The sequence below is a fragment of the Megascapheus bottae genome, chromosome 16, assembly GCF_031878675.1.
Source record: "Megascapheus bottae isolate mThoBot1 chromosome 16, mThoBot2.hap1, whole genome shotgun sequence".
Classification (NCBI taxonomy): Eukaryota; Metazoa; Chordata; class Mammalia; order Rodentia; family Geomyidae; genus Megascapheus; species Megascapheus bottae.
This window is the reverse complement of record NC_143524.1, coordinates 45,226,941-45,240,112: the sequence shown is the minus strand read 5'-3', so window position 1 is coordinate 45,240,112 and position 13,172 is coordinate 45,226,941. Positions and strand designations below refer to the sequence as shown.

The following is a 13,172-nucleotide window of genomic DNA, read 5'->3' as shown; positions in this document are numbered from 1 at the left end:
TTATCTGCTCAGTGCTAAGATCCAATCCCAGATGCTCCAGGGGTTGCTTCTTTCTGTGGGGTGGGAACCAGTGTGTATGTACCAGGTATAGAGGGGAGGGGTGGCCTTGAACTTGTGAGTCTCCTTCTTCTGCCTTGCCAGGTCTGTGGCCCTTCTGTGAAGTGATTATTTGTGACACTCTCATTCCTGGATCACCTCCAGGTTAATCTGTTACCTGTGGCATTCCTTATTCTGTCAGATAAGTTATTATAGTTTATTCAAATCGAACAGGACAAATAAAAAAATAGATAAGAGGTCATTAAAGATCTTCTGTGACAAAGGATACTGCTTGTGTGTGTTTTCTTGGTACTGACGTTTGAACTCAGAGTCTATGTGTCAGGAAAGAACTTTACCAGTGAGCAATACAGTCCCGGCCCTTTTGTTTGTATCTTGCTTGATTTTAAAACAGTCTTAGGCCACCTTTGACAGGATTGGCCTTGAACTTGAGAATCTCCTGCCTTAGCCTCCCAAATTGAGGTTACAGGCATGCATTACCATGCCTGGTCCTGCTTTTATTTTAATCTCACATATCCTTAACAGTAGTACCATTGGCTGACCCCAAATTGATTTTTTTTGTGGGGGGGGAGGTGTTGGTCCTGGGGCCCTGAGCTTTTTTGCTCCAGGCTAGTGCTCTATCACTTAACCCATGGCTCCATTTGTGACTTTTTTGGTGTATAATTGGAGATAGTCTCACAGGCTTCTCTGCCCAGGCTGTCTTCGAACCATGATCCTCAGATCTCAATTTTCTGTGTAGTTAAGATTACAGGCGTGAGCCACCAATGCCCTTCGGATTCAGCCTTCTGTCCCTTGTCTGTAGCCTCCAGCTCCAACGCTCTTGAAGATACTAAGAACTTTTCTCCTGTCCCCCTCCGGCCAGTGACTAGCCTCAAGGTCCTGGCAAGCCCCGGATACTTCTCAGAACCCCTGGAGTCCATGACTGCTGTTTTGCTGCCAGGTGACCCCTCCTTCCCTCATCTTCTACCTGCTTCCTCAGCTGCAGTTTTCATCTTAGTGCTGGCCTGTCTGCTGTCTAGTCCTCTTCCTGCTCTACTGGTGTCTTCCTGAAGTCACTCGGGTTTTCCGGGCATTACCTGTTGTTTGGGCTAACAGAACACACTGAAGGAGAGGGCTCAAGATGAGGAAGAGACATTTTAGTAGATAGTGTACTAATTTTATATGAAACTAAGAGGCCATGAATATAAAATTTTTTTCTACAAAATTGATTATGTAATGGAACAACTTTTTTTTACATTCCTGAAAAGTAGGCAACTTAGACAAAAGCCTTGCTTTCCTGGCAGGCCAGTAGGTGGAGCTGTTACCTTCCAGCAACGTATGAAGGGTACTGGACAGACACTGGCATCCAATCCAAGAGATGGGAGCTAGAGCTAGAGCTTCTGCTCTGCTCCTGCATGGGCTGTGTCCATCCCAGCCCAGAAAAATAGAATCTATGACAGGATTTTCATGCTGCTCATGAACCCAGGGCCTTGCTGAGCTATACTAGCAGTCCTATGCTACTTTAATTGGGGAAATTGGTTATTAAAATGTTGAAGATGAAAGGGCAAATGGGATGAGAGGTGACCCAAAGGTCAGGCACAACAGGAAACCATCACCACCTCTAGGGTAGAGAGGGGGTGTATGGCCTCAGCCGAGGAACCAGGACAGCCTAACCCGGATACAGGGGAAGAGGATGTCAACAGCATCCAAAACATAAAACAGACTGTAGTGATTAATCTCAACTGTCATCTTGATTAGATTGGCAAGCAAGACAGAGAATCAGAATGCACATCTATGGATGTGGCTGGGAGGTATTTCCAGAGAGAACTAACTAGACTGGAGGGAAAAGACTCAACCTGAATGTGGGCTTCCCCCTTGCATAGGCTGGGAGCCTTGATGGAATAAAAGGAGGAAGGAAACCTAGGCACCAGTGGCTCAGACCTGTAATCCTAGCTCTTCAGGGGGCTGTGATCTAAGGATCACAATTCAAAGCCAGCCCAGTCTGTGAAACCTAGGAGACTCATCTCCCATTACCCACGAAAAAGTTGCAAGTAGAGTTATGTAACTCAAGTGTTAGAGCACCAGCCATCAATGAAAGATCTGAGATGGTGATCAGGCGTTGAGTTTAAATCTAAATACTGGCACACACATGAAAAAAATGGTGCAAGAGGAAGCTAGGCAACACAAGCCAATACCTTTTCTCCTTCTCTTCCTTTCCTTCTCCCCTTCTTCCTTTCTTCTCCCCTCTCCTTCCTGGCTCTCATGAGGTGAGCTGTCCCATTCTGCCATACTCTCCTAAGCCACGATGCCCTCTGAATCAAAATACATCCTTTTCCTCCCTTACATTGTCTATGATAGACATTTTTATCACAGCAATTAAAAAATCTGATTAACAGTCATTTGGGGGATGCTGCCCGCACCAAATAGAGTAGAAGAAATATTCTGCCTTCTCCCCATGACCTCTGATTTTATGTCACTATTTATTATTTACAGAATCCAATTTAAAATCTAACAGTGAAAGCCAGGTGCGGTGGCTCACGCCTGCAATCCTAACTACTCAGGAAGCTGAGATCCGAGGATCGAAGTTCAAAGCCAGCCCAGGCACTAAAGTCCATGAGACTCTTATCTCCAATTGACCACCAGAAAAGTGGCATTATAGCCCAAGGGGTAGGGCGGTAGCCTTGAGCTAAAGAGCTCAAGGGCACAGACAGTGCCCAGGCCTAGAGTTCAAGTCCCACAACCGACAAAAGAAAATCTAAAAGTGAATTTTTAAGACATTTTGGAAAATGTAGTTTATAAGATCAGTGCCTGACAATGCAGAGAAAAAAGAAACTGAAACAAGTAGGTCTGATGCTAAGTAGGCAATTGATCAGACCCAAAACCTAGACATCATTATTTTGACTGGTTGGCCACAGTTTAGGGGGACGGCTCTGAAGGATTGTGGAAATGAGAGAGACATTTAGCGTTGACTGCTATCACTATCTTCATTATGATTCTGAACATCACTTCAGTTGGCTTTTATAAATGGCTGAAAAATCAAAGAAACTGAACAGAGCCAGGAGATAGAGGCTTATGACTGTAATCCTAGCTAATCAGGAAGGAGGCTGAAATCTAGAGGATTCAAGGTTCAAGGACAACCTATGTAGAAAAAGGTCGCTGGACTCCATCTTCAAAATAAATGTCTATAATTGCGGGAGTCTGAGGACTGTAGCTTGAAGCCAGCCTGAGAAGAAAAACTATGAAACCCTTTTCTCCAATCATTTGAGCTGTGGCTCAATGGTAGAGCATTAGCCTTGAGCAAAAAAGCTCAAGGACATCACCCAGACCCTGAGTTTAAGCCTTAAGATGCATGTGTACCCTTCCCCACCCAAATAACCAACAAAAAAGTTGGGCTGGAGGTACGGTTCAAGTAGAAGAGTGCCAGCTAAGCAAACATGAGTTCCTGAGTTCAAACCCCAGAAAACTGAACAGGTAGTTCAAATTCTGGCCAAGGTAAAATATATAGCTTCTCTTCACTACTGGGGCTTGAATTCAGGGTCTGCATACTGTTTGATAGCTTTTTCCACTCATCATCTGGCTTTAATTAGAGGTAAATGTCTCACAAACTTCCCTGCCCAGCTGGCTTCAAATCATGATCCTCAGGTTTCAGCCTTCTGAGTAGCTAGGACATAGGTGAGCCTTCAGTGCCTAAGAACATAGCTCCAGGACAGATTGCCTGAATTTTAAGGCTTTTTGGCCCTTTATTGGACATGTAACCTTGAGCAAGTTACTCATCTCTCTGTGCCTTATTTCTTCTGTAAAGGAGGAATAGTAATACCTATTTCCTAGCCTTGTCAGTAAAATGTCCTAGCCTTGTCAGTTAATACAAGGAAAGTACTTAGAACAATAGTATAACTATTACTATTCTCATTGTCTTGTAAGGAGAGACTTCATTAGTTTCTGCCAGAATAGTATCCACAGCTTCTTCCTAACACAACACTTGGCACATAGTGGGCATTTAAATATTTCCTGAGGCATTGTGGGTTAAGATTGAACTTTCCTATCACCACCAACAGATGATGTATGCATCCCAAGAAAAACTGAAGCTGGCTCTGCCCTGCTCCAGACCTACTAACAGATGTCATTGCAGCTCCCTGGGGTGGAGACCACTGCAACTGCTGTTGGGACGGAATCCGGGACAGGTATTCTAAAGGAGGGACGGACAGAAGGCTGTAATCATATTTAAAAAGTTGAGGTGATCCAGGCTCTGGTGGCTCACACCTGCAATCCTAGCTATTCAGGAGGACGAGATCTGAAGATTGTGGTTCAAAGCCAGCCCAGGAAGGAAAGTGTGTGAGATTCATCTCCAATTAATCACCAAAATAAAACACACAAAAAAAACCCCAAACCAAAACCAAACCAAAACAAAAAAACTAAGGGAGAGCTATGGCTGAAGTGGCAGAGCAATAGCCTTGAGCACAAAAACTCAAGGATAGTGCTCAAGCCTAAGGGCTGGTGCGTGTGTGTGTGTGTGTGTGTGTGTGTGTGTGTGTGTGTGCGCGCGCGCGCGCAAACATAAACCACAAACACACAAGTTGAAGTGCTCTGGGGACTAGTAGCTCACCTCTGTAATCCTAGCTACTCAGGAGGCTGAGATCTGAGGGACATGATTCAAAGCCAGACCAGGAAGGAAAGTCCATGAAATATTTATCTCTAATTTACCACCCCCTGCCCCCCAAAACAGTAGAGTGTTGGATCAAGTGGTAGAACACTAGCCTTGAGCAAAAAAGCTCAGGAACAACACTCAGGCTCTGAGTTCAAGCCCCTGGACTGGCACACAAAAAACACTGCAATGAAAAAACTAAGATTAATTTACATTTGGCATGATTGCATTTTCTAATACTACATTTTGTCTACTCACTTAGAACAGTAACAGGATTTGGCTGCCAAGATCTCTTACATCAGTACAATCTTAGTGAGAATGGAAGGAAGTATATGATTGTCAGGGAGAAAGTATATAACAGCCAGTGGTATGCCTTTCCCCCTGCAGGTTGTATTTCTGTGGGATGGTGGTGGGGATGGAGCAGGAGCCAGAGGAGGTTTGCAAATCTCTGTACCAGGTTGAGGGGCTTAGAAGGGAACCAGCTCAGCCTCTGTCCTGGAGAAACTTCTGGCCTGGCAGGAGCAATCAAACCAGTCAGCACAGGGAAAGCTCTGAGATGCAGCAGTGGTAGAGGGGTGAGGTGAGGAAAGCCCAGGAACTCTGCTCTGAATTCTCCCTACATTGGGGAAGAAGGTTCTGTGTGAGCAAAGGCAGATAGCAGCAAATGGCCGAGCTCCATCATGAAGACCTGAGGAGGCTGGTGTGGGTGGAGGGTAGGTTCAAGGCACCCACACTCTTCCTTTCTCCAGCCTAGTCTTGCCAAGACTCACCAGAATCCAACCCATGTATCCTTGTCTCCATGTAACTATTTACAGTGGCCCACTGAATACCAAAGATTACCAGCTTGGTTGCCCCCCTGTGTTTTTATCCTCCCAGTGACCCTCCCTAGTCACCATCTCTGTGAACAGGAGCTGCTTCTCAGCAAGTACGCAGCAGAGTAGAGACACTAGAGGGAAGGGCTGAAAGCTGGGACTTCTAAGCTTGGGTGCCCAGAACAAGTGCCCCTTTCTCTTCAGCAGGGGTGGTGGTGGTGATGGAGCTGGCCCTCCACAGGACTGTTGCTTGCAGGAGGCTGGAGCAGGACGTAGCTGCAGACTGTGGAAATCCCCTAATCTCTCCATGGTTTGCTGGCCTTTTTCCTCTCTAGTTCAGTTTCCTCTCTGGTTCAGCTGGAGGTAATGACCACAGGATAGAAGTACTAAGTGAAGAGGGAGGTGGTTGTGCCAGGGTCTCAGACCCAGGGTAAGGCAGGGCAAGAAGCCCCGGGAGACATGAACTGCACAGACTCCCGGGCAGCCAAGAGAAGGTTAGTTGAAGTGGCATGAGTGGGGCTGGCCAGCTCCTGGTAAGTCACTCTGAGGTTTTGCTGAGGGGAAGGATAGAGATGCAGCAAAGATGGATGCAGGGGGTCACCTGCATCAGAGCACTGTTGACTTTTCCCATCTCCCTTGTCATTTCCCCAGTCCGGGAAAGGCCATGCCCATAAATTGAAGACTGAGAGTCTTCTAGACAGGCTGGGGACTTCAGAGCGGGCAGGCAGTGCCTCCAGTGTCACAAGTCCCGCTAAGCCTGGAAAGATGGCACTTGCTGTGTGTCCAAGGGCATGACATTGGCCTGGGCCAGAACTGTAGGAGGCAGCTCTGCTGGGTTCCCCAGCACCTAGCTCACAGGAGGCTCTCACCTGGTGTTTCTGGCCTAAGGGCCAAGGGACGTGGCAAGTCACTGGATTCTAAACTCAAAGCCAATCTTAGACTCTAGCTCTTCCTCTCCAGGTCTGGGGGAATGGGCAGGGGAAGGGTGTAGAAGCAAGCCCAGCTTCTCTGAGAGATAGTTGAGCTTGTGCTTTTTTGTGTGTGTGTGCTAGTCCTGGACCTTGAACTTAGAGGCTGGGTCCCCGACCTTTTGTGCTCAAAACTAATGCTCTACCACTTGAGCCACAGCTCTACTTCTGGCTTTTTTTGGGGATCTGCGGGGGGAGGTGAATTGGAGATGGCTTTGAACCTTGATCCTCAGCTCTCAGCATCCTGAGCAGCTAGGATTACTGCTGTAAGCTACCAGCACCCCACTGGGAGATTTTTCTTTTTTTTCTTTTTTTGCCAGTCCTGGGCCTTGAACTCAGGGCCTGAGTTCTGTCCTTGGGCTTTCTCAAGGCTAGAGGTCTACCACTTGAGTCACAGCACCATTTCTGGCTTTTTTCTTTTTTTCTCTGTATGTGGTACCGAGGAATGGAACCCAGGTCTTCGTGCATGCTAGGTAAGCGCTCTACCACTAGGCCAAACTCCTGGCCTCCTGGGAGATGTTTTTGAAAGGCAATTTCATGCTGCTTACCCTGTCTTAGAACTCTGGGAAGTCTGCCAGATCTTTCCAAGTACACAACAGTTTCATGTCTCACACATTTCTGATAGTCACACCTAGACTTTCTTGCTCCCTCTCTTCTTTACCCTCCTTACTTGCTCTTTATGAGGACAACCTAGAGATAGTTCCCCTCCCCCTGCCATGACTCCTGCACCCCCAAGGCCTCCTGTGACTCTGCCCAGCTCTCTAGGAGCTTCTGAGAGAGGTTCTGGAGTGATGGGGGAGGGATCCACGGAGTGAGGGTGGTGCATGCCTGTAATCCCAGCACTCAAGAGGCTGAGCTAGAGGATCCTAAGTTCTAGGCCAGCCTGGATGTTACTCAGTGGTAGACGACTGGATCCTCACACAGCAACCCCACCAAAAACAAAACAACCTCCCCTAACTCCCTATCATTGGCAGGTACTTTCTTCTAAGTAGATGCCCGAGGCTGGTCAGCTTACTCTGCATTCTCATCATTTCATTGTAGACCTTGAGTAAATGTGATGCTTTCTCTAGGTCTTTACCATCTCTAAGACTAGCAGAGTTGCATTCAATACAGCTGGAATGAATGGCTAGGCTTGCAGCAGAAGCACAGCTATAGACCCTGGGACCCTGATAGATTGCAACAAGAGTAGAAGACCAGAGCTGACTTTCAACAGCTAGCACTGAATGACACTAAGGTTAAAGACCAACTTGCACTTGGGTGATTTTTAGTAACTGCTGATACGTACAGTAGTTCAATTAAATGCAAGTTCTTGGTACAGTACATTTAATATAAAAGCCTCCGATTTTTGCTGACAACAAGCACATGGCTGATAGCATGCTTTATTTGCCAGGATTTATTTTGGTTTTACGTGACCTTATCAGAGGGCACCCCTCAGGTACTAAGTCAATCTGTTAGAGACACAGTTCTCTATGTTAGGCCATCACTATTTTTATTTTTTTTTTGCCAGTCCTGGGCTTGAGCTCAGGGCCTGAGCACTGTCCTTGGACTTTCTCAAGGCTAGAGCTCTACCACTTGAGCCTCAGCACCACTTCTGGCTTTTTTCTATGTATGTGGTACCGAGGAATCGAACCCGGGTCTTCATGCATGCTAGGCAAGCACTTTAACCACTAGGCCAAACTCCCGGCCCACTATTTTGTTTTATAGGATTGTCAGGGTCCCTCTTGAAGGTCATTCTAGAGCCTATAATCCCTTCTCAGTGAGGAATTTTCTGGAAAGAGATGAAGACAGTCCTGCACAGGTTTCATGTCTGTCAGGACAGCTGTGGAGGCGTCCCACGGTACTCTTGAGGTCCTCTTCAGCATTTGAAAAGCATATATTCTGGAGTCACATGACCCCAAGTTTCTTTTCTTTTCTTTTGTTGGTCATTGGACTTGAACTCTGGGCCTGGGCGTTGTCCCTAAGCTCTTCAGCTCAAGGCTATCGCCCTACCCCTTGAGCCACAGCACCACTTCCATTTTCCTGGTGGTTAATTGGAGATAAGAGTCTCACGGACTTTAGTGCCCAGGCTGGCTTTGAACCATGATCCTCAGATCCCAGTCTCCTGAGTAGTTAGGATTACAGCCGTGAGTCACCCATGACCCCAAGTTTCTAAATGTCAGAATTCTATCTTTGTGCCCCAGGATTCTAGAGCTCCTTGATCCAAATGCAAAATAACCCAGTCTAGGATCTCTGAGGCCCATGTAGCCCCTGGCTGCTCATATCTCAAGGGGTCCTTTCACTCTCACTCTCACCTCTACGCTGGTGCTTCTTAGCCTCTTCCCCCATACCTGCTATGGTCTTGCCTCTCCAGCCAGGAGAGTGCAGCTGACACCAGAGAGATCAGGAAATCACCCTATCGATTGGATGATCCAAGAGCAACAAATAACCCCTTTTTCCTGTCTGTTCTAACAAACGGCCTCATTCTGCAGCTGGACTTCCTCTCCACAGACTCATCCAAGACACTGCTCTGCAAACCAGTCTGCTTTTTATCCTGAAGCGGTTATTCACAGCTCATAGAGAGTCCCACACATTCTCCACATCCTCTTTTCCTTCTATTCCTCATCCTTGGCGTAGGAGGGAGGGAAGGAATATAATGAGATCCATACTAACCTCAATCCTGCCATGTGCAACCAGAGCCCAATTCTTTCCCCTGTCCCAGCACACACACGGGTCACTGCCTCATCTCAGGGAGACCTGAAATATCCTCCCAAACGTCACCAATCGTGCATCAACGCCCCAAGTCAGCAGAAATGACACGGCACCACTTACAAGAGCAGAATATCCGAGATTATTGCAGACTTTATAGAAAACTGCCCAAGGGAGGTCCAGGTTTCTCCAGGTGAAGGTGGGAAGGCAGGCCTCAAGCCAGTATATTAAAGGAGGGAAATGTCCTGTGCAGAGACAACACAGGCCAGCCATTCTGCCTGACCTAGGGGTGGGCGGTGGGGAGAGGGGCCCCTCTCCACTCACCAATTGTGCTTTGGGATCATGCAGAAGGCAGGGCACTGAGGCTCTGACCCTGAAACAGGAAGGCTTGTGCCTAGCACAGGAGATGAGATCCCCATCTCTTTCTGGAAAGCTTATGGATGACGGTGGGAATATAGTGTGTGTGTTGGGCAGGGTGAGGTGGCAAGACTTTCCAGGAGAGGGGCCACCCTAGGTGGGCAAGTGAATGGATAACTTGGTGGGTAGCAAGTCCCATCCCCTCCCCATTCTGAGGTCAACAACTCTGGTTCTGAAGCCCCACTGTATCCTTGCCATGCCCAGTGGCTTGGCACCTGCCCTTGTGCTGAAGGACTGCACAGATCGTGGTGGAAGCATAGGAGGTGGCATGCCTCAGCGAGGGATTCCTCACTGACTGGCCAGTGAATGGCAGGGTGTTACTCGTGCAAGCCATGGGTGTCCTGGAAACAGAAAACCTAGAACTTGGGGGTGAAGAGCTGAGGGCTTGAGATTGGGGTCCAGCACTGTGTGTTGGGGGGACCAAACCCCATGGGAAAAGCTGAGGATAATTGCCATGCACATGAACGCGCCTTTGGGGTGTTCCTGGAATGGGGAAGATATCAGAAGCTAAGCACCAAGCCTGGGTCTAGGAAGGGTGGGACCTGAGCCTGGGCTAGGGTATGAAATGCACCCACACACGTGGGAGGGGGAAAGGGGGAGGGGGACGCCCCAACCAGCAGGGTCCCAGGATGTGGTTCTCCACGGAAGATGGAGGGATCAGAGATCTGGGACAAGACCAGAAAGCCTTCCCATGAGGATGCTCTGCTTCTGCAACTAGAATAGGATATGCAGGTTCCAGGACGTGGGGGTGGGCTGAGGGCTCTCAGCTGAAAGTAGGGGGTCAGTACAGTCTAGGGTTGGGTTCAAAGCATGGACTGTGGAGGCAGTCTCAGAGCTTTGGGATCTAAGAACAGAGCCTTCTGGGAGACTCCGAAAAGATGGAGGAGATTTTCCATGGAAGGGATGGATCAGCCCGAGGTGGGAGAGGGCAGTTTCTGGAATCTTATAGGACGTCTCTGGATTTTTGATGGGATCTCTTAGGACCTCCAGGCGGGAGCGATGCCATAATCCAAAGGTCCCTAGTGCTCCAAACTGGTGGGTGTCTTAGCTGCAACGCTCCAGGCTGGGCAGGGACAGCTCCCCTCCAACCCCAGGAAGCCAAGCTCAGAGGCCCGAGCCCGGGGAAGTGGCCCGGGAGCCGGCGGGGGCGGCCGGGGCGGGCGCGCGGCGCGGGTCGGCGTCCTGCTCGTAGCGGTAGTGGTAGCCCTCCATCTGGTCCCGGCACGCCTCGCGCAGGTTGCGCATCCAGCGCTGGATACCCCGGCGGTTCAGGTAGAGCACCATGAGGAAGATGAGGCCGATAAGTGCCAACACCAGCCCGAAGAACACATAGGAAGCTTCCAGCTCCGGACCCTGGACGTCCACCTCGTCCCCGCGCCCATTGGGGTCGCCGTCGGCGCAGCGCAGGCGCGTCTCGTCCAGGTCCAGCAGAGGCCGGTCGAGCAGCGCCCGCGGGGCGGCGCAGCGCAGGCGGCGCGCGTCGGGTACGCGCTCCGTGGCGTTGCGCAGCCAGGCCAAGAGGGGGCGCGCGGCGCACCCGCAGCGCAGGGGGTTGTCGGCGAGCAGCAGACGCGGGCCCGGCCGGTCGCCATCGCGTTCGAGCGCGCGCAGCTCGTCGGGGCCCAGGCCGACCAGTGCGTTGAGATGCGCATCCAGCTGTTGGAGGCGCGGCAGGCGCAGCGCGGCGGGTGGCAGGCGGCTCAGCGCGTTGCCCGCCAGGCCCAGCAGGTGCAGCTCGGCCAGCGGAGCCAGCGCGGCGTCCAGTGCGTCCAGCAGCACGGGGCCGCCCCGCACCAGCGCATGGTTGAGCTGCAACGAGCGTAGCTCAAGCAGCCCGCGGAAGGCGCCTCCGCCCAGGGCGCGCAACGGGTTGTGGCTCAGATCGAGCGCCGCCAGGCTGGGCAGCCCGTCGAAGGCGCCGTCCTCCACGACTTCGATGTTATTGTGCGTGAGGCGCAGCGCGGTCAGGAGCGGCAGGCGCACCGCGGCCGCCGCCTCCTCCTCCCCGTCCGCGTCCCCGCCGGCGAAGGCGGCCGCGCGCAACACCGTCAGGTTGGCGCCCACGATGGTGAGGTTGCGCGCGTCGGGCGGCACGTCCCGCGGTGGCTGCCGAAGCTCGGCGCCCGAGGCGCAGCGCAACAGCAGCTTGGGGCTGCCGAAGCAGTAGCACTGGAAGGGGCAGGGCGCGGCGGGTCGGCTCAGCGCCGCCGCCGCGAGCAGCAACCCCGGTAGCAGCGGCCCCCAAAGCCCCGGCTGTCCCACGCGCGGGGCCATCGCGGCCGTCCCCGCATCCAGCGCCCGGGCCGCCGCGCTCACCAGTGAGTTGGGAGCGCCTGGGAGAGGGAGGGGGGAGGCGGGCGGGGCAAGTCCTTGACCCGGAGCGGCAGGCAATCTCCGTCGGTCTCTCCTCCAGCTCTAGAAGTCCCGCGGAGTCTTCGCTTTTTCTGCCTTGGGGGCCACCGGGGTCAGGCGGGGAGCAGAGCCCCCCGCCCTCGGTGCGCCCTCCTGGCCCTGCGCGCCGGCCTCCGACTCCCGCGGCTGTTCTGGGCTCCGAGCCCAGTGGGCAGGGTTTACCTCCCCCTCCCCGCCTCCCGACCTCCTCCTCCGCCCCCAGCGGAGTCTCCGCGCCCTCCTCGCCTGGGGGAGGCGGGGGAGGAGAATCCGGGGCTCGGCCGCCGCGGGCTCCTCCTCGGCTCGCCAGTCCCGGGGCTGCTGAGAAGTTTGGCTCGCGGCTCTCTGACTTGCCTCCGCTCCCTTCCCAGTCCCGGTTTTAGCCTCTTCTTTCCTCCTCCCTCGCGGGCACGTGTGGGGCGGGGCCGGCCGCCGCGAGCGGGCAGGTGGGACTTTACTGGGGCGAACGTGGGGGGGCGGGGAGGACTTTAAGGCTCCCCCTACCCGAGAGGCAAGGCCTTGGGGTGGGCCGGGAAAGTTACTTGCTTTTCAGCCTCTTGCTCAACTCTGATCAAAGGAGCTGAGACTGGAAAATCCCCAGCCTTTGCGGCCTCCTCTAAGACCCCCAACTCCTTCAGACAAAGCTGTGCCACCATCCCTGATGGCCTTCTGCGACCACCCTTCCCTTGACCCTGTCTCATGCTTTGGGGAAGTGGGAAGCAACTGCCTTCCCCTCCACGCACTCCACACCCCCACCCCAGTGTTCTGTCTCTATGCAAGTTCTCTCACTCTGCCTCCTGCCCCCCTACCAGGCACTCTCCTAGGCACAGGGGCAGGTGAATGGAATGATTCAGCAATTTGCTGTCCCTCACCACACCCCTGCATTTGGGTACTCCCTGGACACTGCCAAGCTTGCCTCCGCCCCTCCAGGATTCCCCACCTGTCAATGGTGAATGCAGTTGAGGGGTAAGGTGGGGGCTCCAGAGACAGGGAGGACAAGAAGCTGCTTTTGCATATGGAAGGCAGGTGATGGAGGGGTTGAGGTGGGAGCGATCTCTTTATAGGTCTGTTTTGCACCAGAGATGTTATTTATTTATTTATTTATTCATTTACAGAACTGGGAAGCTCCAGATCTGATTTAAAGAGACAGGCTTCTGAGAAAGGAGCATTCCTGGCCTTGGCATAAATTATTCAGGCTGAAGAAGCTGACATTTGATCCGCAGG

General features: G+C 51.9%; 1 protein-coding gene across 1 annotated transcript; it reads right to left on the bottom strand.

The window, feature by feature from the left end:
* Positions 1 to 9,259: 9,259 nt before the first annotated feature.
* Positions 9,260 to 12,154, bottom strand: Tpbgl (trophoblast glycoprotein like). The gene has a single exon (XM_090348427.1). It carries the CDS (start codon positions 11,829 to 11,831, stop codon positions 10,662 to 10,664), a length of 1,170 nt encoding a protein of 389 aa, XP_090204553.1. The 5' UTR covers positions 11,832 to 12,154; the 3' UTR covers positions 9,260 to 10,661.
* Positions 12,155 to 13,172: the final 1,018 nt, after the last annotated feature.